Consider the following 26,965-nt stretch of genomic DNA (forward strand, 5'->3'; position numbering starts at 1 on the left):
ATACATCAGTCTGCACAGCAAAGATTAAATGTCCATGTGAATCAGTAAGGAGAAAACGCATTGTTATAATACAGGTAACATTTTTTATACGTTATTTTACTCGCAATTGAGTATTTTCACAGTGCTGGTTTGCCACTTTTCCTGAAATAAAAGATCTTAATAGTTGCTGTTTTATTTTCCTCAAACATCAGAAGACATTAGTGGATATCTACGTAAGTGTGTGGCTGCAACGAAGCAACAGGATATCGGTTTGAAAGATCTATGGATTCAGATGCAGCCAGATGGGCGTCCCGATCAACACTATTAACACTCATAACAGATGTTGTTTTCTCACCTCTTATATGTGTACACACACACGTAAGCTGCTGTACTTCTTAGGATCTTTTTATAGTTTGTTTTTGGTGTGAATTTTCCCTTGAAGGGCACAACAGGGAGTTGCTGCTGCTGCTGTCACCACAGGTAATTATTTCTCTTCCTTGCACACAGAGCCCTGTGTAGCCACGCTTTATATTACAGGGGGAACACACAACAAAGGCAACTTGTTGTGCATTCTACTTGTAATAAGGGCTGCATAATGCACCAAAACACAGCGAGGAAAACAATTTTCATAGGACAGAACAGAAATTTATTTTGGCCTTTGCTTATTACATGCAAAAAAAGAAATTGTAAAACAGGAAGAACGCATTTTTAATCTCCTCTTAAGTAATAAGCTCAAGGAGTTTCGTTTAAATAAATGTCTGTTCAGTAACTATCTATCACTGAATGAGCTGAATGCTTTACATTAATATCATTTAACTGGCAAAAGGGGTGTTGACTTTAATTATGAAGTAGTCACAGGACCTGAGCTGAGCACTTACCGCTGTTGTTCATTAAAAATGCATCTACAAAACAAGATCAAGGAGCAGCAGCCAACTTAGCGAGGTAAACAACTCCTTTCACTGTTCACTGCTGTCCGCAGACTTGTGCCGTGTGCAGCTCAGAATCAGATCACAGCTGCTCACAGAATGATGGGAGAAGGCCAATTATTGCCTGACGTCTTTATTAAAACTACAGTAGTGTGTTTTGTAGTCACACAAACTCTGTGACCTGTAACGTTAAACCACAGTTGCTGCTCCTGCAACAAACTGTAGGTGTCGCCAAATCACACAATACTGAGATCTTCCAGATTGCCACTTAAAAAATCCAAACTTGATTAAACTAACCTACATTTTGCTTAAACTGGAAGCCAACATAACATATGTTGTTTCTGTCACGTCAACAGACAGGTAGAAGCACTGAGTTTGGAAAAAGTGAAAATTGTGATGCTTAAAAACCAGGAACATCACTGAGCTAAGTTTGTATGTATTGTCTTGTAACATCACAGCTTCTTGTGTTTGTCTTTTGCTGAGCACTTTTGATTCGTGAGCATCAAAAGCTTTAATAAATAAGCTTTAAACTGTCTTTATGTCGTCACTCTATTATTCAACCCACTACCCCAATGAATACAAATCACTTGGATGTCCTCTGCTAAACATTTTAAATATATGACATAAAAAAAGTGGGGCAATCTCATACTTAGAGAACTTAAAAGGGGAAAAATAATCACTGCTCTACATGTGTACCTGCTTTAAGATGTAGAGTTCTTGCAGGTTGTTTTTGCCCCAACTAAGGAGAGAAATCGAGCCTATACATGACCTGACACCACCTTTAAACCATTTAGAGCTCCCTTTAAAAAGCTGCACTCTGTCCACTAGGAGACAGCAGAGTGACAGAAACAACAAAGTCACCCTAGCATCAGTTCTCAGAGCACTTGTGACTGAGAACACGGAGATGCCAGCGAATACATGGGGGAGGAATTAGGTTACAAAACAAAGAGTCTGAACAGCTTAGGGAGTTATTAACAAAATGTTCACAACATGTAAACACTGAGCTACTGGGGACTGACGAAACGAGTGGGGAATGAGTCCACACATTGATGACATTATTAGAGGTCGTGGGTAATGTGTGTGCATCTGTGTGTGTGTGTGTTGGAGCTGGGGTTTGTAGACCTAGGTTTATCAGTGATGGGTCACAATTACTGAGGCAATCTAAAAATGGTGATGTTAGCTCTGGGTGATGGTTACTAGAAGTGATACGGGGTGTGGGTGACCCAGTTGGATGTCTGATCTTTAGTGCGCTTGGCAGAGCTGTGGGTGGTGAACAATGATTTGAAGGCCTCCGACTTCTCTGTCATTTCCTGGATGGACCTTTTGGTGGCGGTGGCGGAGGATGTCGAAGACTTGGTGCCTTTAGAGGAGCTGGAGGATCCGGACGATCCGGCCACAGCTAGGTGATGAAATGGCAAATGACAGAGAGGACAAAACAAACAGGAAAAAGATGAGAACAGAGAAAACAAGGCAAAGAATGAGAACAATTTAAAGGACAGGAATATGAACTTTACTTATATTTAAACTAGCATTTTTTTCCTTCTGTTTTTTTGCTTCTGTTATGATATAGTTTTATAATTCTGTCTTCATTTTATTCAATAATAAACAAATAATCTCACTGGAGTGGGATTTATTCACTGAACATATATGGGCCAAACTTTAAAAAAAATCAAAGCACACATCAAATAAATGTCTTTCAAAGATGGTTTCTGTCATTTTAGGAAGCTCTTGGAGGAAGCTAGGAAGCTGATGTGTGTTCAAATTTTCATTTTTTCTAATAAGTTCAGTTTTATTTAGTTATTCGATGCCATAAAAAAAGGGTTTGACATTACAACTGACAGCTGTGTGTGTCAATTGGTGTGCTCGTGATCAATAGTGCTGCTCACTATTGTTCAGACGTGTGTACAGGTGGGAACTCAATACAGCAGCCCCACTTCCAATCAGTACTGCATTAACCCTGGCTCCAAAAGACGTCACCAGTGCAAGATGGCAGTGTTTTATCCGGGATATTTAGGCTTCATTTTTGCACAGTGGAGGGAATTGGAGATGTGTGTCCAGCTTTATATACAGTCTAGGATTCAAACTAGATTTTGTGTTTTATATTACATCCAGCCAACATTTCATTAAATGTTTCTTGCTCAGTAAGGACATAACCTAATGACCAGCTGATTGTATGCACTACTTTAATCTTTTTTAATTACCTGGCAATAAAACCTGTTAATTCTCAACAGAATGAATACCATGCTGTCTGAAGGAGGGGAAGATTTTCTTACAGTAGTCCTGACAGACATATTATGGTCAGCACTAGCACCTTTTTCGGATTCAGAGAGGCTAAGTCTACATTTAAGCTTTGTTTGTCTTATTAAAGAAAACTGTGGTTAGCTACCTGACTGGCTGCTTTCCCCACCATTTTGTAGTGAGCTCCCTGCTACATCCACTTCTGGAGGTTGCATTGTGTCTGCAGGAAGAAACAAGAGTCGGACAGTTGGATTAAGACAGTGGACTTCATGCAATGTTATGTTCAATAAACAATATAAGAATGTAGATAATCAGAAAAAAAAGTATACAATAAATACAAACTGTCTGGATAAAGATTTACAAAACGTTGCATTAATGGGCATCTCATTTAAACTGAATACACTATTGTTTACTAACATCCTTAAGAATATTATTTCTAATTAACTACAACCTTTGTATCTACATGGAGATAATGGCTGGTAATTGTCTGTTTTCCAACATTTCATCTGATAATAAACACTTTGTTTAGCATTCTATAATAAGCTTTATACAAACAGGAAGGTGCGGAAAAAGCTGCACTTCTGCATTTTTATTGTTTCATCAAAACTTCTTGATTTTGAGCCACATGTGTAAACGTGTTTCTCAGCGAACATCCTGTTCACTTGTGAGATGACAGCCCAGTGCTGTTCTGGGGAGCTAAACAGGAAAACACACCAACGCTCTCCGAGTACACAGAACACCGCAGGTGCTGATCGAAGATGTGAAAAAACACGGGGACAGACTGTAAAACCAGTGTGCCTGTTCCATCTATAAGATTTACATTCATTTGCTTATTCAAAATAAATGAAATATGAGTAATACACATCATAGTTTATAAAAAGAGACCAAAACTCTGACTAATCCTAAACTAATCCACTAAATCCTCTGTCACTATATGATAGATGTGTTGTTATAGTTAAAGAAGAAATGAACAAACAGCACCTCAACTAACCAGGCAACAACCACTGAGGCTGAAAAATGAATCCAATGCCTCAAATGGCATTTATACTCGTGTGTCAGCTCTATTCAGAGTCTACACATGTGGCCTACGCCATTGTGAGCATTTTTACTTGCACAGTGGTGTGTCTGTGTCACTCTGCAGTTACACCTCCAAAACACTAGTTGGCAGTGGGGTTTCTGTGAAGTGCTGTATAGTTGACTTAACTTAAAACACACATTAAACATGACTTAATAGGAACAATTTCAAACACAAGTACACAAATCAGCTTCACTATAACTCACTATAACTATAGCTTCACTATAACTAGCATTCACAGACAAAGCCCCTGTCTTTATCTGGACACATTTTCCCCATAAATACAACATGCTAAAGTTTTTAGCACAAGCCTAAGGCATTTTACATTGTATAAATTAGCCTAGCAGCTAGCGGACATCTATACTCATATTAAGCCAGGGACCACAGCAACATTTAACAAAGGTAACGTTACAAAATTCGGCTCCATTACAAAACACATTTTCCAAACCAATACAACATGCTAATGTTACTAGCACAAGCCTATGGCATTTTATAGGGATGCTGCGATTCAACTTTTTCACTTTCGTTTTTTGACTGGATCACAGCATATTTTTGATCCGCGATCCGGATCGCAGCATCCCTAGCATTTTACATTGTAAAAAATTAGCCTAGCAACTAGCGGAGGTTTCCTCTACCCATGTGAAGCACAGCTATTACTATCCAGAAACAACTACTTTTAAGAGAACTGTCGACGGAAACAATAAACAGAACTATGGTTGAAGTACATATCCATACAAGTTTCGCACTGGTTCTGAGGGTACTATGCCGAAAGTGTTTGGTGAAAACACGGCTTAAGTGTTAACACAGTCTATGAGTCAAATCCAGCCCTGGCTCCTCCCAAGCTCCACCCTCTCATCCAAATACAGCCACTTCTGGCTCCAAAAAATCAAGATGGCGACATACAAAATGTCACACTCAAGGCTCCAAAACTCAAGTCCATGAACCACTGGGTGACGTCACAGTGGCTACATCCATTATTTTTATACAGTCTTGGCTACTAACATCATAAAAAAGTGAATACACTTTTATGAAAGACACAATTAATCTTCAGGGGGAAAGAGCAGAAGAGATTTTTCACACAGCCCATATGTATGTATGCATGTATACATAGATGATAGATCAATAGATACACACTTCACATATATACACTTCATAGAGCGAAGTGTAAAGTTACCTTCTACCGAACCCCAGTAATTAAGTTTATAGCTGACGGTGTCACATTCTGCAGCGTCATTCTAACACTTCACTGTATTTTTCCATCTAAATATTTAATGGAGGTATTTACTAAGATTCCATGTGAGTTCCAGGTTTGAATAGCCAAACTAACTCCACTACATCACATTCAAAACATTATCCAAATGAACAAGTAAAGGTTTTGTCAGCTGCTTGGTTTTGTTTATGTAAATGCTTAACAGACTTGACGTCACATCAAGTATGGTGCCTCAACCAGGCGTCACACAAACCTTTTGATTCTGATGGTGTGGACACAGTTTCAGCTGCTTTGCTCTTCTTTGATTTCTAAAACAGGAAGGGAAATACAGTACAGGCCAAAAGTTTGGACACACCTTCTCATTCAATGCGTTTTCTTTATTTTCATGACTATTTACATTGTAGATTCTCACTGAAGGCATCAAAACTATGAATGAACACATGTGGAGTTATGTACTTAACAAAAAAAGGTGAAATAACTGAAAACATGTTTTATATTCTAGTTTCTTCAAAATAGCCACCCTTTGCTCTGATTATTGCTTTGCACACTCTTGGCATTCTCTCGATGAGCTTCAAGAGGTAGTCACCTGAAATGGTTTTCCAACAGTCTTGAAGGAGTTCCCAGAGGTGTTTAGCACTTGTTGGCCCCTTTGCCTTCACTCTGCGGTCCAGCTCACCCCAAACCATCTTGATTGGGTTCAGGTCCGGTGACTGTGGAGGCCAGGTCATCTGCCGCAGCACTCCATCACTCTCCTTCTTGGTCAAATAGCCCTTACACAACCTGGAGGTGTGTTTGGGGTCATTGTCCTGTTGAAAAATAAATGATCGTCCAACTAAACGCAAACCGGATGGGATGGCATGTCCCTGCAGGATGCTGTGGTAGCCATGCTGGTTCAGTGTGCCTTCAATTTTGAATAAATCCCCAACAGTGTCACCAGCAAAACACCCCCACACCATCACACCTCCTCCTCCATGCTTCACAGTGGGAACCAGGCATGTGGAATCCATCCGTTCACCTTTTCTGCGTCTCACAAAGACACGGCGGTTGGAACCAAAGATCTCAAATTTGGACTCATCAGACCAAAGCACAGATTTCCACTGGTCTAATGTCCATTCCTTGTGTTTCTTGGCCCAAACAAATCTCTTCTGCTTGTTGCCTCTCCTTAGCAGTGGTTTCCTAGCAGCTATTTGACCATGAAGGCCTGATTGGCGCAGTCTCCTCTTAACAGTTGTTCTAGAGATGGGTCTGCTGCTAGAACTCTGTGTGGCATTCATCTGGTCTCTGATCTGAGCTGCTGTTAACTTGCGATTTCTGAGGCTGGTGACTCGGATGAACTTATCCTCAGAAGCAGAGGTGACTCTTGGTCTTCCTTTCCTGGGTCGGTCCTCATGTGTGCCAGTTTCGTTGTAGCGCTTGATGGTTTTTGCGACTCCACTTGGGGACACATTTAAAGTTTTTGCAATTTTCCGGACTGACTGACCTTCATTTCTTAAAGTAATGATGGCCACTCGTTTTTCTTTAGTTAGCTGATTGGTTCTTGCCATAATATGAATTTTAACAGTTGTCCAATAGGGCTGTCGGCTGTGTATTAACCTGACTTCTGCACAACACAACTGATGGTCCCAACCCCATTGATAAAGCAAGAAATTCCACTAATTAACCCTGATAAGGCACACCTGTGAAGTGGAAACCATTTCAGGTGACTACCTCTTGAAGCTCATCAAGAGAATGCCAAGAGTGTGCAAAGCAGTAATCAGAGCAAAGGGTAGCTATTTTGAAGAAACTAGAATATAAAACATGTTTTCAGTTATTTCACCTTTTTTTGTTAAGTACATAACTCCACATGTGTTCATTCATAGTTTTGATGCCTTCAGTGAGAATCTACAATGTAAACAGTCATGAAAATAAAGAAAACGCATTGAATGAGAAGGTGTGTCCAAACTTTTGGCCTGTACTGTATATCTGTTACAAAACCTTAAAGTAAAAAATAACCCTAGACAAGTATTAATGATTGGATCATTTCAGTTTGCAAAAAATTACAAGGTGGCCATGTGAAGGCAAATACTACTCAAAGACTAGCAGATAATTCAAATTCAAGAACACAAAATATTTTTGTTTTCTTTTAAATTAAAACCCACCTTAGTTTTGGTTTTGGTCCGCCTCTCTTCCATCTTCTCCCTCAGCTTCTCCACCTCCTCCTTAGTGCCATTGAGCACTACGATATCCTCAACTTTAAACGCGTCCCCACACTAGAACACAAACATGCCCACCAAGGTCAGACACACTGATGACACAGGAAAAAAAAACACTTTTCCAACAAATGTAAAAGTATTACACTCATATATTCTTAAAACTTGTAAGTAAAGCAAGTCAACACTCCCTGTAGCAAATGACCCTTCACTTAGCCCCGCCCCTTTGTGATGGTCCGTCAAGCTGTCAGAGCTAGCATGGAGCCCACACTGTAACTAACTGCACTCCCTGATGAAATATTATCACATATTTGGAAAAACAAAAGGTGATTCCAGAGAGAAGCAGACAGAGGGGTCTGCAGTCTGTGTTTGAAGGACATATCCAGGATGCCAAACTGACTCAGCAGCAACAACAGGTTAAAAAGACAAAGATAGTTAGAAGCTAAAGCCGAACTATAGGCTACAGCTCACAGTGTAAAAGTGAACCACCACATCACTGCTGATCGACACAGAAGACAATGAATATAAAGGGAGACTTTGCTGATATTGAACCAGCTGTGTGGCATCACAGTGTGTGCAGATGAACAGTGTTTGGCTTCGCCCCCGTGCTGCTGCCAGCACCCAGACCTCTGCTGCCGGATGGGCAGGGATCTCTGGGGGAAGTCAAACAACGTTCATCTGTGCACAGTGCGATGACACACAGCTGGTTGAAAATCAGCAAAGTTTCCCTGTTTCCCTTCACTGGTTCCTGTGCAGCAGGGTCGGCCTTTATTTCACTGTTATAATCATTAAAAAGCAAAAGCAGCATGTGTATACATTCAGTAGGCTATATCTTCAGTAGCTAGCTAGCTAACCCTACACTTTTCAGGGTTTGATTTTGGTTTTGGAACAGGAAAGAAACGTATATCTTTTTCCAACCTCTCCAGGTAACGAGTATCAATAATACATGACGTACCCCAGGCTCAACATTTAGCTCCAAATCCACAAAACCAGCCTGAAAATGAAGGAAATCTGAAATGACTACATTAGAGTCAATGGAGCACAGCTGTGTTGTTACTGTTGTACTGATGCTACGCTATGACATATATTTCAATAAGTATTTGTCATTACATGATATACACTGATACTAGCACAAAGGACAACTTCTGTCAGCTGCTCCTTGTGACGAGGCAGAGGAAAAAAATGGAAGAAAGACAGAGGTAAGAGAAATATCGTCAAGAAACAGTGAGTTAATGAAACGTGTCATATAAGATCGTGCGGTGATAATGTTTCCGGTTGCTGTTATTAAAGATGGGCCCACATCTTACATCACACTAACACCAGACATGATAGTGATCACAACACTAAGATATACAGCAACTGAAAAAAATGCGACAGATGCGACAGACCTGTCATCACTGCAGCAGTGATGACAGGTCTGTCGCAACCTCCCATCAGCAGAGTGATAGTGCTCACAATGACAGCACTTTAACAGCCTTGTATTGTACCCCAGTTCGCTTCATTTCTGCAGAGTGTCCACACCTTGCAGGCTCACAATAGACCAATCAATCATGGCTTTTAAAGGAATGCATCACGCCTTGGACCCGGGTCAAAGGCACCTCACTGTGGTTAACGTTTCTGTCTCCTCTTTGCTCAGAAAGTTTTCCTCAAACAATCCCAAGCTATGACTCCTTGCTAGAAATGTCTAGGGCTACATCAGGAGCTCTTTGGGAATACTCTCAGAATGTTTGTGAACACAGCCCCAAGAGTTCAGTCAACAAGCTTTAATCATGTCCCACATGAGTAAAGGCAGATGCGTACATTGAATCCTGTATCCAGTTTATTAGAAAGTCAATTAACAGTTTGGGAAGTTGTGGTTATAACTTTAGTCAACAACGACCTGTTTAGCAATAAAAGACTCATTCCAGCCTTAAGTTGGGGCGGCAGTAGCTCAGTCCATAGGGACTTGGGTTGGGAATCGGAGGGTCGCCTGTTCAAGTCCCCATCTGGACCAAAAATATGGAGCGTGGACTGGTAGCTGGAGAGGTGCCAGTTCACCTCCTGGGCACTGCCGAGGTGCCCCTGAGCAAGGCACCGAACCCCCCAACTGCTCAGAGTGCCTGTCATGGGCAGCCCACTCTGACATCTCTCCACTTAGTGCATGTATAGGTCCTGTTTGTGCATGTGTGTGTTCGGACCTGTGTGTAATTGACAACCGAGTGAAAAAATTGAATTTCCCCTCGGGGATTAATAAAGTATATAACATTAAAAAATTAAGTGAGAGTTCTGGCTGAGCTTGTTCAGTGCGCATGTGGAGTGAGGTAACAGTCCTTTGGGTCTGTTTCATGATTATGTCCAGACTACCCCTGGGCGAGTCGGAGCAGGGAAATTTGCACCGTATTGATTTCAACAGCTGTTGCTACATTTTAGTGTCAAATAATCAAGTAAACTAGATTCAGAACACATTAATCCTTCTTGTCATCTTGTGTCTAGTAAAGGAAACCAGGGTCCAATCCTGGCTTTTGTATTTTTGTGATGGAGGATGCAAAACAGAGCTGATTTCTTTTGGTAGACTGTCCTATGATGGTGTCTGAGCAGTTCTATGGTTAATCTTTCTCTCTACTTATTGACTGAGAAGGGCATTGAATGTGTTGACAGGATTTTCCAAGTCCCCTACCTTTACACATGCATTTAACAAATATATGTTTACTTATCGGGCTTGTTTTAAGATATATTTCTGGGGGAAAAGGTTAACCTCACTTCTAAAAGACATCATCTGGTTACATCTGCACAACATTCGAATGTGTAAGCCTTTTAAAAAACACTAATGCTCATAAGATGAATGATTAGGTGAAAGTCTACAAACCGCACTCAGGTGCACAACAGATAAGTAGATGAAGTCCTATTTTGACTAACAAAGTAATGTTCTGTTTATCCAGCATGTTGAAAAACTTGTTTGTGAGGTACGCTCAGCAAAAATACGTAGACTGAAATGGCAAATAGTAAAATAAGTTAAGCTATTTCCATACGCATCTTTCCTGCTGGACGCCTTCATGAACTATGAATTATGTGAGATCAACATCAAGGTAATCTCCCTGCCACATCATGTCTTTGCTTTTCACTTGATTTGCATGCAGGCCGCATTTACTCTGAGAGGAAACCCTGACTCAAAACACAGTGATGCAGATGGAAACTCAGATTTAGTCAGACAGACACACATTGGTTAATGTTAAACATAGTGTAGGAGCCATTCACTTGATTTATCATATGGGTTTCATTTACATTTATACTTACCATGGTTTTTTATTAGTATGAGATGGCCTACCTTCATGACATATTGAATAATTATTTACATACCTTAGTGAACCCTGAGTTCACTATCAGGTCTGCTCAGAGGGATGGGGTTTTCTTTAGAGGGGGTAGTAAAACCAGTTCGACCATACGCACAGACAGAAAGAAAATAAATGGGTCGTATAGTTTTGAAAGGGATTTTTGTTCTGGACTTATTGTTTGTGTTGAAGTCATCCACCCTATGTTGTTAAGTGGCTCTGGAAAGTTTTTAAGCCACTACACATAGGCACACAGCAACTATTTTCAAACATTTCGACCTGACAAATGCAGCCAAGAACACTATGTTTTCTTTTCTATTGACTAAAAATAAAATTGTGTCTTGTTAAATTCCCTTTAGAGGTTTATTGGTGCTGACAGAATTACAAAGCAGCCGTCTATATCAAATGTGCTCCCATCTCCAGCTCTCAACAAATCTCTGACGGGTGTCATAATGAAAAACACTTTCTTCTAACTTTGTTGCACTTGGTGGATTTCTGTCATTTGTTAGAGTACTTGTGGCACTGCTTCATTGTGGTGGCGCTATTGTAATCAGCACAGTGCACCAAGGCACTGCCAAAGAGAGAGAAGAGACTACAACGTTTACACCACTGAGAGGTAAAGTTTGCTTGAGCCAGCTGAAGGCAGAGTACACCTGCACATGAGTGCACGTGTTAAGGATGGTACCACCCCTACCACATTTTGAGCCAAGAAAGCCCTACCTGAGTCAATCTACAGACTTGTAGACTTTCTTGTAGGGTTGACACTAAAATTTCAAATTCGATATCGATACCCAGGAAAATATTCAATACTCGATAACATTTTCGATACAGCAGCAAAAAATTAAGAGGCATGTCATTTTTTAAATAAAGATCAGAACAGTAACATCAATGATAACAACAAAAAATCCCCCCAAAATAAATAACAACCAGAAATAAGATCTGTCCATACAAATGTATTTATCTACAGCCTTGTTTATTTTCTGTGCTTTTGGTGAATTGGCACCATATTTTTGTTGCTGATCAAATAGAGTTGGTAGTTTAGGCTCAGGATGATCCTGTTTCTACCTCACCTCACCTCTGTGATCAGAGAACCAGGGGTTACGGGAGAAACCAAATGTTTTTTCAGCTTCAATCTGTGACTTTACAGTTAACATAACTTTTCAGACACACATAATTGTGTTGTCCTGTTAAACTAACACTGTCTATTAATGTTACAGACGGGCATGACTGATTAAGTTTTCTGCTTAGCTCCCACATTAACGTTAGAAGTTATATTTTAGTTTGATGCTGGTGACACCAGCTTCTCAGCTGCTGGTGAGGGGAGGGGCTGTACCTGCTGTCTGCAGCGTGCTGTGTTCACTTCACTAAATATTTCCAAAGAGCGCTTTTTCCTTCATCATTTTTGACCAAAACTGGCTGCTCTGATCCTCCTGCAGCCGGCGTGCACTGTTAGTATCGATACTTTTGTAAATTAGTATTGTATCCGGATACAGCGTTTGAGTATCGATACTTATCAGAGCATCGATACTTTCGACAACCCTACTTTCTTGTTCAACAGGAAGATCCTTTGAAATAGAAACTAATAATAAAATAAAAGAAAATGGGCTGACTATAGAGTACTTCGTTTCACTACATCTTAAGATTTGTTATTAAGAGAACTAACTAACTGAATTATGGTGATTAATTCATCTCACAAGAGCTTGTTAATTCAGCACTGAAATATTAGATATGTCACTATTCTATTTATCCAAAGCAGCTTGTAAATTTTGACAGAAATGGAGCACAGCAGATGGTAACAAGGCACCTCTGTGAAAGTACTGGGAAACAAACTCTCTGGGACAAAAAAGAGGAAGGATTGCAAAAATCTCTTTCATAACTTTGTGTATTACCCAAAAATATCATCATGAGCAGCACAGCTGCTTCGAAAAAGGGAAAACACACCCATATACAAACACAAATATTAAACCCCTGAGTAACCAGCAGGGGATCTATTGTGTTGCCGTTATGCAGGCTCAGTGGGTGTGAACTCCGGCCATGTGCTCTGTTCAACACAAGAGGGATAATCTCAGAAGCTGACCAAGCAGCAAACAAACTCTGTGGGTGCTGCTCTGAAGTCAGTCACTCACTCAGCGGCTGCTGTTACCACACATGACACAGGGCACCAGTGAGCTGAGAACCGGAAATCAGTCAACAAGTTAATTAAGATATTAGTTCAGCACTAAACCAGCTACTCGATCCGACAATTGTTGGTGAACGACACAGAAAGACCAGACTCAGTTGAGAGACACTGTGGATAATTCAATATGTACACCTCTGACTGCGCAGATGAACTGGAATTAAAACCTACTCAAGAGAAAAATGAAGAAGGCAAAGGGGTTTGAAAAAAATAATGGAAAGCAAGAGGACCAAAAAGAGAGATGCAACGCACCAGTGAGTAGGAAACTGTAGGGGGGAGGAGAGTGGAAAAAAGGGAGAGTGTGTGCGGTGCAAGTGTGTTCCGGTGTGTCAGGTGCGTGTGTGGGTGTTACTTCTGGTAACCAGGCAGAGACAGACCTCGTCTCGTGGGGATGTGGGGGGAGTGACTTAATCAGCAATGAATACAACCAGAGAGAAAAAAAAGCACATGCAAAGCACTCTGCCTCACTCTGACAGGGTCTCAAGCTCAGAGAGCACTGCCTCTCGCTCTCTGTACAAAAACAATCCTTCCAACAAAGTTCAGCCCGTACATATGAGAGAGGCTGCTGTTACTATCACTCCGGCTGCCGCTGTTCTGTTGCTGCTGACAATGGCGCCAATGGAAATGACTTGTGCTCTCCACCGGACTCTGGATGGATTGTGCTAACAAGCTCAGAGCAACAGACGCTGATGTCTAATGTTTTACTTCTTCACCAAGAGGACTACAGACTGAACTACCTCGAAGGTAAATGGCTCTGATTGCACTCTTTGGCTTTCTGTCTTTACATACTGTATCTGCCTGTGTATGTGTGTGTTTCTATGTGATGCATTCATACAAGCTGTAGAATTGATCTTCAAGATAAAATCTCCAAATGAATCTCAGATATGTGAAATGATTATTATAAACAGATCTACAGGTTTTTGACACAGCGATAAAAAAAAATGGGTACACTGTGAGCAATCAAAGAGTACGCTATTCCTTATATCCATGCTAGGTTTTAGTTGTTGTATCCGTTAGTCTCAGTAAAGGAAGGTGTGTGTGTAAGGGGTGAGGGGTGACGACACTTCGACAGAAGATTAGAAACGTATGTATTTCCATGGCAGCCCCCCTGTGGATATCTGTATCTTTGGGCTTTATCAGCAGGGGGACTCTGGTGCGGAAGCTTCACTGGGATTAAGAATAGTCCTCAGAGACATTGTTCCCTGCTAGGATTCTTTCTCTAATACTCTATAGGCTCAACAAAGAATATTTTACATTGACAAGAGTATGACGTCAAGTACTAAGACGGTTTCAGGAGTTTGGTGTACAAACGCTACTAAGCATCAAACATCAACTTCTAATGAACAAAATACAGACAATGCATGCAGTGAAACTTGACAGACTGCTTAGCTGTCACAACCCAAACTGGTTCATTTCAGTGCCAGGTCTGTTCAGGCCTCATGAATGGAAAATGTCAGAAACAAGTGAGAGACCCAGAGAATGCCTTACATTGAAAAATGTGGGTCATTTGATATATAGTCATTCAAAATAGTAGTAATTTATTTCCTTCCAAATTGGTAGGTTCTTTGTGCCTCGGTATCAAATGCTAAGCAGCTTTGGAGATTCAGACGATCCTTATAAATATCATCTGACAAAGACTGCAAAGTATCACACTCATGGGTCCTGCCCTTCTCTCAACTATTGTCCAGTGAGTCTGAAACCTCCCCATATCTCACAAAAAATGTTGTTTACTTAATGCGATGTGTCGTACCTTGCACGTCACTCCTAAAGAGAACCTTAGTTCTCCAATACTCTACGAAAGCTTGCTTAGTGAGCCTTTAGAGTATGTTCAAATTAATGCTGCAACTGCTTTCATTATTGCTAACAATAAGTTGAGAATTGTTTTTTTTACAGGGAATTTAAATTAATGTAAGTGTTTAAATCTATGGAATAATCAAATATAGTCTCTCTCTCTCTCTCTCTCTCAAACTGTCTGTTATTTGTACGTGATAACTGGCTGATTATCAAAATTATAATACATTTTTTATTGATCAGCTAGTTGATTAATTTACTATCTAATGTCTTCAGCACTAGTTTCAAATCATGTTCCTCACAGGGATGACAATATTCACAGGAAAAAAACTTTCATGACTGCTTTTAAAAGGTTTATTTAAGTATACTTTGTCAACTCTCTTCATACTTTGCCTATTCATTTCACCAAATGTTGATACACCAATTCCTTAAATTGGTTGTTTTGTATTTTTGTTGGGGTGCAAAGTAGAGGAAGAGCAGCTCTCTACAACTGTAATTTATTACTCTGCATGATAATTAAAAATCTGACTATATGAAGATCAATTAAAATCCTACATACTTCTGGAATGCTTCTTTTTAATGTTGTAAATGTTTTAGGAGGACACACCAGAGACAATATACTGCCAATTATCCGCCACATCTGAAATACCAGTTATTAATAGACTCAATTCGTTACACTAAACTACATTTCTTGCTCTAAAAACTGTCTTCATCAATTAGTGCTAACCTACATATTTAACCCTATTTATTATCCCCCAGGGTTCCGAGACCCTACTGCAAATAACCAATCTGGATGTCTTTATTGCAGGAGTTTTATCTGTGGTGGTGCTGTGTGGATACGGTGAAGCAGGGCTATTATGCACCTTGAGGGGGCAAAATGCAGCTTCCTGTTGTGCCTTGGGATAAGTACTATTATCTGTTCAGTCATTTACTTGAGGACGAACATGCCAACAGAGCCCAAGCTGCTAGAGCCTCCAAGCTGCAGGCCCTTCTCCACTAAATGTAAAGCTTTGCTGCCCAGCATAGAGGAAGGAGTGCAGTGGAACCGCCATGACTGCCAGGTATGTTTTAAAATATATTTAAATATACTTTCTTACCCCATTTCTAAAAACCTACATTAAACTTAAGAAGTATGCTAACAAATGTGAGTAACGATTGGAGTTAAAAATGTTACAAGGGTACATGTTTGACAGGCTTTGTGTTAATATATCTTTTTTGTCCATCAATAGATGGAAAACTATATCCTGAATAGTCAAATGCAGTGTTCCAATTTGACCAGAGACCTACACTTCATCACAAGACCTCTAAGTCGTGAGGAGGAGGACTACCCCATAGCATTCATTGTGACTGTTCACAAGGAGCTAGAGCTATTTGTGCGCCTGTTGCGGGCCATTTACATGCCACAAAATGTCTACTGCATTCATGTGGATGAAAAGGCTTCATTGGAGTACCAGACTGCTGTACTGAAGCTAGTCAGCTGCTTTGAAAATACCTTCCTCTCCAGCCGCAGCGAGACAGTGACATACGCTGGGTTTTCCCGCCTGAAAGCAGATTTGAACTGCATGAAGGATCTAGTGAAGTCCAAGATCGGCTGGAAGAAGGTGGTGAATCTGTGTGGACAAGATTTCCCTGTCAAGAGCAACCTGGAATTGGTGCGGTACATGCAGAGCAAAGAGTGGAGGGACAGAAACATGACGCCTGGGGTCAAGCAGCCCGTGACTATGAGGCACAGGACACATCTCCAGCACCGGGAGATAACAGGGTCACATGTAGCTCTCAAAGGGCTGGGACTGACGAAAGGTCCTCCTCCACACAATCTGCAAGTTTATTTTGGAACAGCCTACTATGCTCTCACAAGGGCTTTTGTAGACTTTGTTCTGGAAAGCCCAATAGCCAAAGACCTCTTGGAGTGGTCCAAAGACACATTCAGTCCAGACGAGCACTACTGGGTGACACTCAACCACATCAAAGGTAAACTGCCTATTTCAAATGGGTACACCTGGTGTAAAATTCTGCAGTGCAAATCCTGGTATACAACTATTAATTATTAACCAGTGTGATTATGATGTTTAAATAAAAGGAGGCGTGAGATACAGAAACACAGATCAATGCAACAAGGTCACACAGCATATTTGATCCTTTAACATTTTATAATGGCCCCGGTCCTGCTTTTATGACAGGATTTTATGACAGGCAAAGATTTGTGTTAAACTGCTTTTTGAGGGGCAAAATGGCAATATTTATATGTGGCAAGATTTTCTGGGGAAGTCAGAGGTGGGAAAACTGGTAGCAGCATCACCAGTGTAACACCTGTGGCACTATTGTTTCAAATCACGTACGGCACAAAGGAAAGTGATAGCATGTGAACTTAAGTGACCACATGGTTTAAAATGAAGATGTTTATAATAACATTAATTCTGATAATTAATATCACTTCTTATTCCCAATGTTTTACGCACCCTTGGTTGCTGTCATTTCTCACACTTGACTTGTGCTTAAGTCGGGTGTCAGAATGTCAAATTTATGGTAAATCGAAATGAGAGTTTTTCTCTTGCAACAAAAAGACAAGCATGCCAGTTATTAGGAAATACTGACATAGTCCTGAGCAAGAAACTACCCAAAGAAATTAAATTAGTCCCTGAGTGCTATTAAAGAGGGCGGCTGAAATGTAATGTGCTTATCTTCCCAAAGGGAAATCAATGTCGTGTAACAAACTGAAATCTTTTGGTAACAGATCTGTCCTGAGGTGGCAATAAGGCAGACTTTATCTTAGGAATGAGAGAGGAGCCTATTTTTAAAGTCTAACCTTCGGCTTTTGCCCTGAACCCTCATAGATTAACTGATGTCAATACTGATATTGATCATTCTGTTGCAACGTTAGCAATTCTTATAGTACGTGGAATTTACTATAAAATACTAGTGTAAAAATTAGGCTAACATATATATTCTTAAGGAAACTGTTTTGTTTTTATAATCTTTATAGAATTTAAATTTGGAGCATTACACTTGTGGTAAGTAAACGCTAGGCCTGTTTATGCTTCCCATGGAAAAGTTTAGGGAAGTGGCTGTGCACTGCTCTCATTTAGAGGTGGGAGGGTTAACTAGACATGTGATTGAGGTGAAAAGGACACCGCACTGAAAATCTCACTTGAACAAGCTGCACAAAGATGACACATAGTGCTTTAAAAATAGTGTTTTCTAACAGATTTCCGTTTTACGCCAGAAAAGGCTGAGAACTTACTGACTAGCAGATTCACTTCCCAATCTTGGATAAAGAGCCACAAACAGCCGCTTCCCTAAAGCTTTTCCATGGAAAGTATCTGGGACTGTCTGCCACGCAGTGGATGTGACAGTCCCAAAGAAAGCTAAGTAAATCCTTATAATTCAATTAGGTCACATAATTATAATTCATTGTGTCTGGTTTTGTGTTTGAAGAAGCTCCGAGCAGCAACATAGATGGAGATTGGTCAGGAGACATCCGAGCAATCAAGTGGAGGGATCAAGAGGGGAAAACACACAATGGATGCAAAGGTACAGTAAAGAAGTGCATGTACAATAATGTGGTATTATTTTATTGATTAATTACTGTACCACATGGATTGATATGTCTTAAATTCTACCAGTCTTGTTCAGTTGTAGATTATTACTTCTAGATTTCTTCTAAAAAAGTTACTGAATTACCGTAAACCTAAAATTAAAAGCCTAGTCCCTTTAACTAGCCCAGTGTGGCTACACATTTTGACAAATAAAGGGTTGTCTCAATTAGACCCCCAGTCTGGTTACCAAGCAGTTCATTTTATAGAAGTTCTTTGGATGTATAAAACTTGATTGTTGACTACCCACTTGAGCTAGCGTTAGTCAGCGGCTTATATGCGGCAAATTTACCTTTATGTAAACTCGGTTCAGTTCATTTTACTGAAACCATGAGCACCACAGAAGATGGTAATTCATTCAGACATGACTAAAAAACAAGTGGTGACTCCCTTCCTCTGACGCTGTCATGAAGTCATAAAGTGTCCATTCCTCGATTACCTGGTAAATTATTCATATTCGTTTAGTCCATAAGGGTCCAACGAGCTAACGAGATAAGTGTTGTTGGGTCGGTATGTCAGGTGGCGTAATCCTAAAGTGCCGTGAAATGAGTGTCAAGTAAGAAGCAAGTATACAGTTAAGTATAAAAGGAATTAAAGGCCTGTGCCATATAGACGCCTGTCCCAAATATAAGCCTGCTGAGTTCAGTGATTTAAGCAAATAAAAGCCCGGGCTACTAATTGAAGTTTTACGGTATTAAATTTTTGTGGTCAAACTCACTTCTACACACTAGGGATGGGCATAAGTACTCGAGTTCTTGAGTTGGACATCATAGATCTGCGCAGCTGCACATAATGCTCGACGCTTTCAGTCAGACATCACTCGATCTTCCGTGAGAAACAGAGTGGCGACCTGGCATATGAGTGATGTTTGGAAGTATTTCGACAAGATAAATGTGCACTACAAGTTATGTAATGTCTAACTTAGGTATAGTTAATCTCTACACTCTGTGCTGTGCAGTGCAGAAATGTTAGCCTACCTCATGTGACATAAACCCTGTCTGCTCCTTCCTTTTTGTATTGTGTTTGGCTCTTTGGCTCCAGACAGGATTACAGGACCAATTACTGTCTATGGCAACACAAGATTTACTCAACAAAAGATGATAAGAGGACAGATATGAGGATTTATCTGATATAATGTACACTCCAGTAGGTTTAGTCTGTGTTTTATAGGACCTGTCACAGATAAACGATTTCAAAAAATAGGATTTTTATGTGACAATAAAAATGTTTGGAAAACAGACTCGGGGTTAATGTATGTAATGTAGTGGTACATAACAAAAATTGTTGTTGTTTTCCAGGGCATTATGTGCGAGACATCTGCATCTTTGCAGTTGAAGACCTGCCGTGGATCGTCATGAGGAACAGCATGTTTGCCAATAAGTTTGAGACTAATAGCTTTCCCGAGGCCGTCGACTGCCTGGAGCAGTGGCACAGGAACAAGGTGTTGAGCCAGGCAACTGTTCCCATAGAGCCATCATGGCTGCTGGCCACACAGAGCAACTCAAGCAGCAGCCATTTCCACAGCACTGCTGGAGCATGAAATCGCTTTTGGTATCCTCAAAAAAACGGTCAGGTGGCGTGAAGTTTCGATTATATGCACTTGCCTGTGAATGTCGAAAATGTGAACAGAAAAAAAATGAACTGAGAACAGCAGGACGAAGCACTGCCCACTTCCTCTGCAGTGTAGTTATAGTTTACAGACATATTTATCTATTTATCATACTGTAAGACGACTGCTCTTTTTGACAGTAAGAAGACAGTATGGACTAAAATATCTTTACAGTAAAGTAAATTAGTTAAAGCAGAAGTTCTATGAATTCAGTTTCAAAACTATATACCAGTATACAACAGATACTATGTGAGACAACTACACTGTAGAGTATTACATAAACAACTGATAATGCATTTCCTACTGTTTAATTTAATTTAATATTTTGACTAATATTGTTTAACTTATTGTCGTTTAGTGTGTAGTCCAGTTAAAGAACACTTGGTTATATACGCAGACAGCACTGATTCTTGCAATAGGTGTAAAAGTTAACCTGCTGACTATGTACACATGTTCCTGTCATGCACACGATTATCATGATTGGGCTGCTATATTTGAGACAATTAGTAATGTACTGGGGAAAACAGTAGACCTTGACCCCCCTTGCTGCCCTCTTCAGAATCTCCTCCGTGTCCAGTATGCCCAAGACTGCACAACAAGTCCTTGCTTTAACGACCTTACTCGCTAGGAGACTCATTCTCCTTAAATGGACGCACTCCTCCCTTCCTACTCATAATAGATGGATTCATGAAGTGCTGCAGTGCATTGGACGTGGGAGGATCAGATTCTCTGTGAGAGGATCCCTTATGACTTTCTATAAAATTTGGCAACCTTATTGACTCACTATCAGTGATGTAACTCATAAAAAATAAACTGAGCCGCCCCTTTTTGTGTTGTTTTGTTCTGTTTTGTCTGTTGTTGTCATTTGGCATGGTTCCAATTTGTCTTTGTGCTGCGTGTGTGTGATTGTTTTTCACGGGTGGGTGACAGGGACCCAAACATCCTGGAAGGTAGACGAGAGTGGGATCCAGGAAAATTGATAGGAGTGGGATGGGGGTTATTATAGGCATCACAGAACCCTGTTTCCTCAACTGTTTTTGTGAATGCTGTTAATTTCTGTGTAAAAACTAATAAAGAGAGTTGGAGAGAAACAAAAACTTGTTGATTACCTTTTTTTCTTTCTTTATGTATTAGAGGGTAGTGGGTATAAACAAATAAATAAAGATGATAAAAAAAATTCCCTTTTCCCTTTTTGTGATGTTGAGACTGTAACAATTATCACAAACTCAGCCACTCATGAATTCTGCGCCACCTTGCGATTTTGTCCCATCACCGAAACTTTACCGCAAATCTGACCATTGAAAAGGGGTAAAATCTTATTTAATTGCAGAGTTGCGTGCAGCATATTTATTTGCTCAGATCCCCTACCCCTCTCTCTCTCTGTTTATCATGAGACTAGTGCTGCAGGACTGGAGCTCCATGCCAGGTGCAGAGTCACACACACATACACACAAACACACACGGTGACAGGGCTATACGTTGGTATCACAAAGCCAGCATTACCAAACAGAGTCAAGCCACACAGTGTGAGGTTAATAGCCCAGCATCAGATGTTAACCACTGCTGCAGGGTTTCGGCCAAAGCGACAAAAATATGACAAGTGGTGATCACATCCTGTTGTGTTGGGTTGGGGCACACTAACCTACCATTACAAATAGGTGCTAATTCTGTGGGAAACACTGAGTGCTCATAATAATATGCCCCAAATCTGTGACAGCATCACAACTATTTTTGTAATTTCTATTTGCCCCCACAATTATACATAAGGTATAAGTATGGGCATGCTGTTTAAAGGTACAGTCGAAAGATGAAAGAAGTTGTCCACTGTGAGGGGTTGTCAACCGCATGGGAATAAAGACTTCACCTTCAAGAAAAGAGGAACAGGGATAAAGAGAGACAGAAGCCCAGCTATGACCTTGAATCTGAACCCTTACAGACAACTTAGGCCTAGGACTGCCCAGTGGTTTACAATTAAGTGTGTCATTTTTTGCTACACATAACTAGGAGAGATGCTATGCAAAGATGTATCTACAGCACTTGTCCAACATTTGTGACATGTTTATTGTATGAGCTATACATAATCATAATTTAATTCTGCTTTTTGTGTGCTTTTTGCTTGGAAATGTGAAGTCCTATTACTACATTCTGACATATTCATCAAATTTGCCTACAACAGTCCACACTATGCCAGCCAAATGTGAGCCCACGTAAAGAGCATGTCAAGTCTACCTAAATGTCACTGGCTATAAATACACAAAACATCCTGTGTGTTGCTTCATAAGTCTATCTAAGGAAAAATATCTGCAGACAGAGTCAGTTTCCCACAAGATGCTCTGTATCTTTTCCTAAAGTTTCAGGCCCTATTTCTGGCAAAGTCAAACAAGCACTCTGTGCCAAGATGCTTTCACCTCCACGGAAACAATAACAGTGGCTGGATATAATCTGCTGTCTGTGGCCTCATAATAGCCTGTGCATGAGAAATTACTATCATAGTTTTAAAGTTACTTAAATCAGGTCAGGACTCCACTTTGTTCATAGGCTGGCCTCTGCTTCCCATGTGGCTCCATTTGGTTCATTGTCAGTACCCGCTCAAAAAGAGGAACAGTTACAGAAAAAGAAGAAAAGGTAAACCCTAAAGATGCCAATAGATACTGGACGAAAGAGAGTGACATCCTCAGGTTAGCTGGGTCTGTGACCACAATTTTCTGCTTTGAACAGTGAAAGAAATAATGTCAAAAAATACCAAAACTACTTACAGAAAAGAGGAATTAATATGTGACCAAACATGAAAGACAATCACACATCTCAGGTTAGACTGGGAAGGTTCTGCTTCCCACTGGTCTACAAAGGGATTTGCAACAGATACAGTATGTGCAGACAATAGCAATTCATCAGCAGATGCAACAAATAAACAAAACTATTTTTAGAACTATTGCTAGTCATATTTTTGTTAATGCTGCTGCTATTGTTTTGTTGAGCCCAATATATTGTAAAGGAAATGTTACGATAACTGAGGTTAAAAGTCTTCAGAAATGCGATATTGTTGTTTATTATTGTTACTTTCTTTCACTGTGACATTGTTTAACCCAACTGGCTGTCATTTTGGATTATCCATAAAACTGTAATTACAGAAAACTGATAAGATATCCATGTATTTTCAACACAAACCTGTAAGCCATCTGCATAATTATAAACTTCAGACTTTAAAGTGACAGGCCATCTCCTCAGGTTTTCTGATATGTGCTGTTCCTCACTTTTTTTCTTTATAATTTTGAGTATTTTTAGTCTTCTAAATCCCTTAAGTAGTGTAAATAAAACTGGGGAAAGTGTAAACAGTGCACAAACTGTGTTTTTATTTCTAGCTACCCCAAGTTTCTGGATACCTAACACAATTTATTCAACTAGTGTACAGCATACTAGCATACACTGTTTTCAGATTTCAAAACCTCCCATGGGAACTTTAAAACATTATACTTCATATACATGACACTCAATCTTATCCATCTGAGCAACAGATTGTGCATCTGGAACCTCGCCAAAGACAGACTGCTAGTGTGTTATCTACATTGATAACAATGCTGCTTATTTACCAAGCATTAGCAGTGAGAGATATCCGTGTGTGAGAAGCAGAATCACTGCCAGACATCGATTGTTCAAAGATGGAGAGGTTTAGTGGACGGGAAGATTAAACATCTATTAGTAAAATTAAGAAATGCAATCGTAAGTGGCAAACCATGGTGTATCAAAGAAAGTTGGAATAGAGTAGCTGAGAAAAAAAGATGAAATATTGCTCACCTTGTGGCAGATTTCTGTCTTGACCTCCTTCAGAGCCCTGTCAGAAAAGACGCAGCCACAGGTCTGCAGGTAACAGAACCTGAAAATGGAAACATTAAGCATTTGAAAGTGAAATCTTGTACCTTTCATGCCATTTCCTGCAGACAGTGAATTGTGAATACAAGTGTGTCAGGTGGATTTTTTTTTTTTTAATTCCAGTGATGAGAACAACTGAGTTCTGCCAAAAGTTTTTACAACACATATTAGGTTTAATAGCACATTGTGATCAACACTGAATATTACAAAATCTAACAATCTACATCTTTAAAGTCTCACCTGGTAAGTACTAAACTAATCTGGATGCACTGAGTTGATCTTTACATCAAATGGAGAACCTTTTCTGATGATACTTGATGCATTACACTTAGCGCAATAAAAGCACCAGCCTCTTTATCATTTCAAGGTTGTGGACCATTTACTTGTTGCTTGTTACCTGTGCTTGCCATTCATCTCCAACCCAACAACAGGGCAAATGAACATGCCGCAGTGGATGTCCTCATATCTGTCTCCTTTAGTATTCCTCCTCTCTCCCTCCCACTCTGGGTTATCAGTCAAGTTAAGCTCCTTTATATCCTGCACAGGGCATAGACAGATAAACATGCAAAATTCAAATGTGACACCACATACAAATGCACACAAGTGGCAACACAAATAAAATCAGACACAGTTACACAGAGCAGAGCAGCAATGGAAATATCTGTGTTTTAATAGGAGCAGTAAACATCAATGCCAACATACTAGGGCTGGAACAATTAGTCGAATAATCGATGACTAATCCACTATTAAAATAATCGGTGACTATTTAAGTAGTCGACTCATCGGTTTCAGTCATTTTTCATAGAAAAGTACCATAAAAGTACCCAAAATACCCCTATTGCAGCTTCTTACGTTCAAATATTGGCAGCTTTACACACTCTCCCATGACGGTGAACTAAAACCCTTTGGTGTGAGTATGAAACAAGACATTAGATGACACAATTTGGGGGTTTGGGAGAGACAGACCGACATTTTTCAACATTTTACCACATTTTTCGATAAAACGATTAGTCGACTAATCGAATAAATAATCGACAGATTAGTCGACAATGAAAATAATCGTTAATTGCAGCCCTGCAACATACCTTGATCCCACGGATGTGAGCTACTGCCTCAGCATTGGGTCTCTCAGCAGTCTTATCCAGGAGGTATTCAATGATAGCATCTTTGTTATACAGCCTGAAACATAACATGGAGAAGACTTTAAGAACATAGTGTGCTGCAATAAGTTGGTAACTGGATGGATGGGCTCAACTGGTCATGACAAGCTCAAGTCTATGCCACGAAGACAATATGTTAATTTAGTGTCACATTATAGAGCCATTTAGCAGCTAACTTTGCCTGATTACAGATGTACAAACAGTGGGCAAACTCTTACCTTCCCAGATCACAAGCGACAATGGGGCGTCTGAGTTTCTCCTGGCTCAAGGCACAGTATTTCCACTTGGCAGCCAACTCCGCATTTTTATCAACCTGGACACATCAACAGTTAACATACCGTAAGAGTACACCAGACACATATAATAAACGTTACTGGGCTTTTTCTTCACTGTAAGGCGACTGAACTAACATTAGCGTAGGTTAGCTGCACTATGTTACGAAGCTAACGTTAGCTAACTAGCAAGCTAAGGAGTAGTTAGCCGACCTAACTGCGTTTACATAACGTCTAACAAGACAAGGCCGGTAAATGACTAACATATCTTTATACGTAACGTTAAATAAAATACGTAAATTGTACTTAACGCCAATCATTTTCAAATATCTGTAAGCTAACGTTAACTCTGTTAGCCTGTTAGCTAGCTAACAGCTAGCAAACAACTGACAACGCTTTTATACATTTGAAAAGCGAGGAAAAAAAATAAGCGTAACAGACCTTCTCGACTTTTTTGGGCCCTTTCACCAACTCGTGTCTCTTAGGAATCGTGCCACCGTCACATCCCATCTTGAAAGCTGACTTGTGAAGTTTATTCACTCAGTTAGCTTACTATGAACAAAGCTGCTAGAAGAGGCAGGAAGTCCCGAGGTTGTAAACAAACGACGAGATATCTGCAAAGCTCGCGGGATGTGCGATTGGTTTGATGTCGCCCTCCAGTGGCTGAATGAATAAACTACAGCTCTACATGTGTATTTTGTAGCATCAGCCACAGTGTGGAAGCATCAGCCCAAATATCAGTTTACTAGTTTCTTTGCAGCAGGCAGCAGGAGTAGAAATGTAGCCTACCATTTACCATAAAAAAATAAAAATATAAAGATGTTCCCTTTAACAGAAGGATGACGAAACATGGGCATTTTACTTACTGAACAACTTATTACCAATAAAAACTCGTAATAATTGCTTTATCAATATCCTTTTTTAAGCACTTTTATTCGTTTTCAAAAGTACCTCTAACTGTCATAGCCATACATGTAAACATAATGAGACAATCCACACAGATGACTTCCTTCTCTGACTGCCCATCCATCTTTTAAATGTTTTTCAGTCAGCCATTAAACCCAGAACTAGTAAGTGACATTAGTCTGGCTTTCAGGCCCGTTGCCAGAGTGGTCTAAAGATGAAAGTTTCCTTGGAAGATAGTTCAATGAGTGCTAATTAGATCTGTTTCCTGTGCCTTGCAGGCTGCAGATTAGTTTACTATCGATGGCGCTGTCCAAGAGCGACCATTAGTTTGGGGAATACCTCAGTGGAGACATCTCTGGCGGCATGACTGATAATCTGTGTGGAAAAGAAGACTGAGTAAAAACACAGCACTGCACTTCATTTTGGCTGAGAAAAATAGGATTTGAGCCTCCTGACGCTCACCACACAGCTGTGGCTGTTACCGTGGTTCCCAAAATGTGGCAAAATTAACAAATATAAACATAAAAACATTTCTCCATTTTCCCTGTTGGTTCGATTGGTTCTTCCTGTAATTTATAAATTGTGTTATGTGTCTTATTGAATTTCCCCCCTTTCTCACACAGAGCTAAATGTTTAGTATGGATTTTCATTAGAGGCAATGGA

General features: G+C 40.1%; 2 protein-coding genes across 3 annotated transcripts; one reads left to right on the plus strand and one right to left on the minus strand.

Moving 5' to 3' along the window:
* Positions 1–602: 602 nt before the first annotated feature.
* Positions 603–26,003, minus strand: rtf2 (replication termination factor 2). The gene is made up of 9 exons (XM_033626992.2): positions 25,838–26,003; positions 25,343–25,437; positions 25,050–25,143; positions 24,362–24,501; positions 23,890–23,968; positions 7,567–7,677; positions 5,682–5,736; positions 3,292–3,363; positions 603–2,304 (listed from the first exon to the last, which is right to left on the minus strand). Exons 1-9 carry the CDS (start codon positions 25,904–25,906, stop codon positions 2,102–2,104), a joined length of 918 nt encoding a protein of 305 aa, XP_033482883.1. The 5' UTR covers positions 25,907–26,003; the 3' UTR covers positions 603–2,101.
* gcnt7 (glucosaminyl (N-acetyl) transferase family member 7) lies at positions 13,644–21,191 on the plus strand. 2 transcript variants are annotated; one of them, XM_033626991.2, is made up of 5 exons: positions 13,644–13,845; positions 15,701–15,953; positions 16,122–16,863; positions 18,328–18,423; positions 19,784–21,191. In XM_033626991.2, exons 2-5 carry the CDS (start codon positions 15,750–15,752, stop codon positions 20,023–20,025), a joined length of 1,284 nt encoding a protein of 427 aa, XP_033482882.1. In that variant the 5' UTR covers positions 13,644–13,845; positions 15,701–15,749; the 3' UTR covers positions 20,026–21,191. The 2 variants fall into 2 exon arrangements, with proteins under 2 accessions (XP_033482882.1, XP_078026011.1); XM_078169885.1 differs by having other exon boundaries at positions 13,646–13,845; positions 18,331–18,423.
* Positions 26,004–26,965: the final 962 nt, after the last annotated feature.

Source organism: Epinephelus lanceolatus, chromosome 1 (genome assembly GCF_041903045.1).
Source record: "Epinephelus lanceolatus isolate andai-2023 chromosome 1, ASM4190304v1, whole genome shotgun sequence".
Taxonomy (NCBI): domain Eukaryota; kingdom Metazoa; phylum Chordata; class Actinopteri; order Perciformes; family Serranidae; genus Epinephelus; species Epinephelus lanceolatus.

Bases quoted from the DNA above. Each gene is read 5' to 3' on its own strand.
- gcnt7 (XM_033626991.2), top strand. From the start codon at position 15,750: ATGCACCTTGAGGGGGCAAAATGCAGCTTCCTGTTGTGCCTTGGGATA. The intron at 16,864-18,327 runs GTAAACTGCCTA...TTGTGTTTGAAG, and splicing joins GACACTCAACCACATCAAAG to AAGCTCCGAGCAGCAACATA. The intron at 18,424-19,783 runs GTACAGTAAAGA...GTTGTTTTCCAG, and splicing joins AACACACAATGGATGCAAAG to GGCATTATGTGCGAGACATC.
- rtf2 (XM_033626992.2), bottom strand. From the start codon at position 25,906: ATGGGATGTGACGGTGGCACGATTCCTAAGAGACACGAGTTGGTGAAA. The intron at 24,502-25,049 runs GTATGTTGCAGG...TGCCCTGTGCAG, and splicing joins CTCACATCCGTGGGATCAAG to GATATAAAGGAGCTTAACTT. The intron at 7,678-23,889 runs GTGAGCAATATT...TTTGTGTTCTAG, and splicing joins AGACAGAAATCTGCCACAAG to TGTGGGGACGCGTTTAAAGT.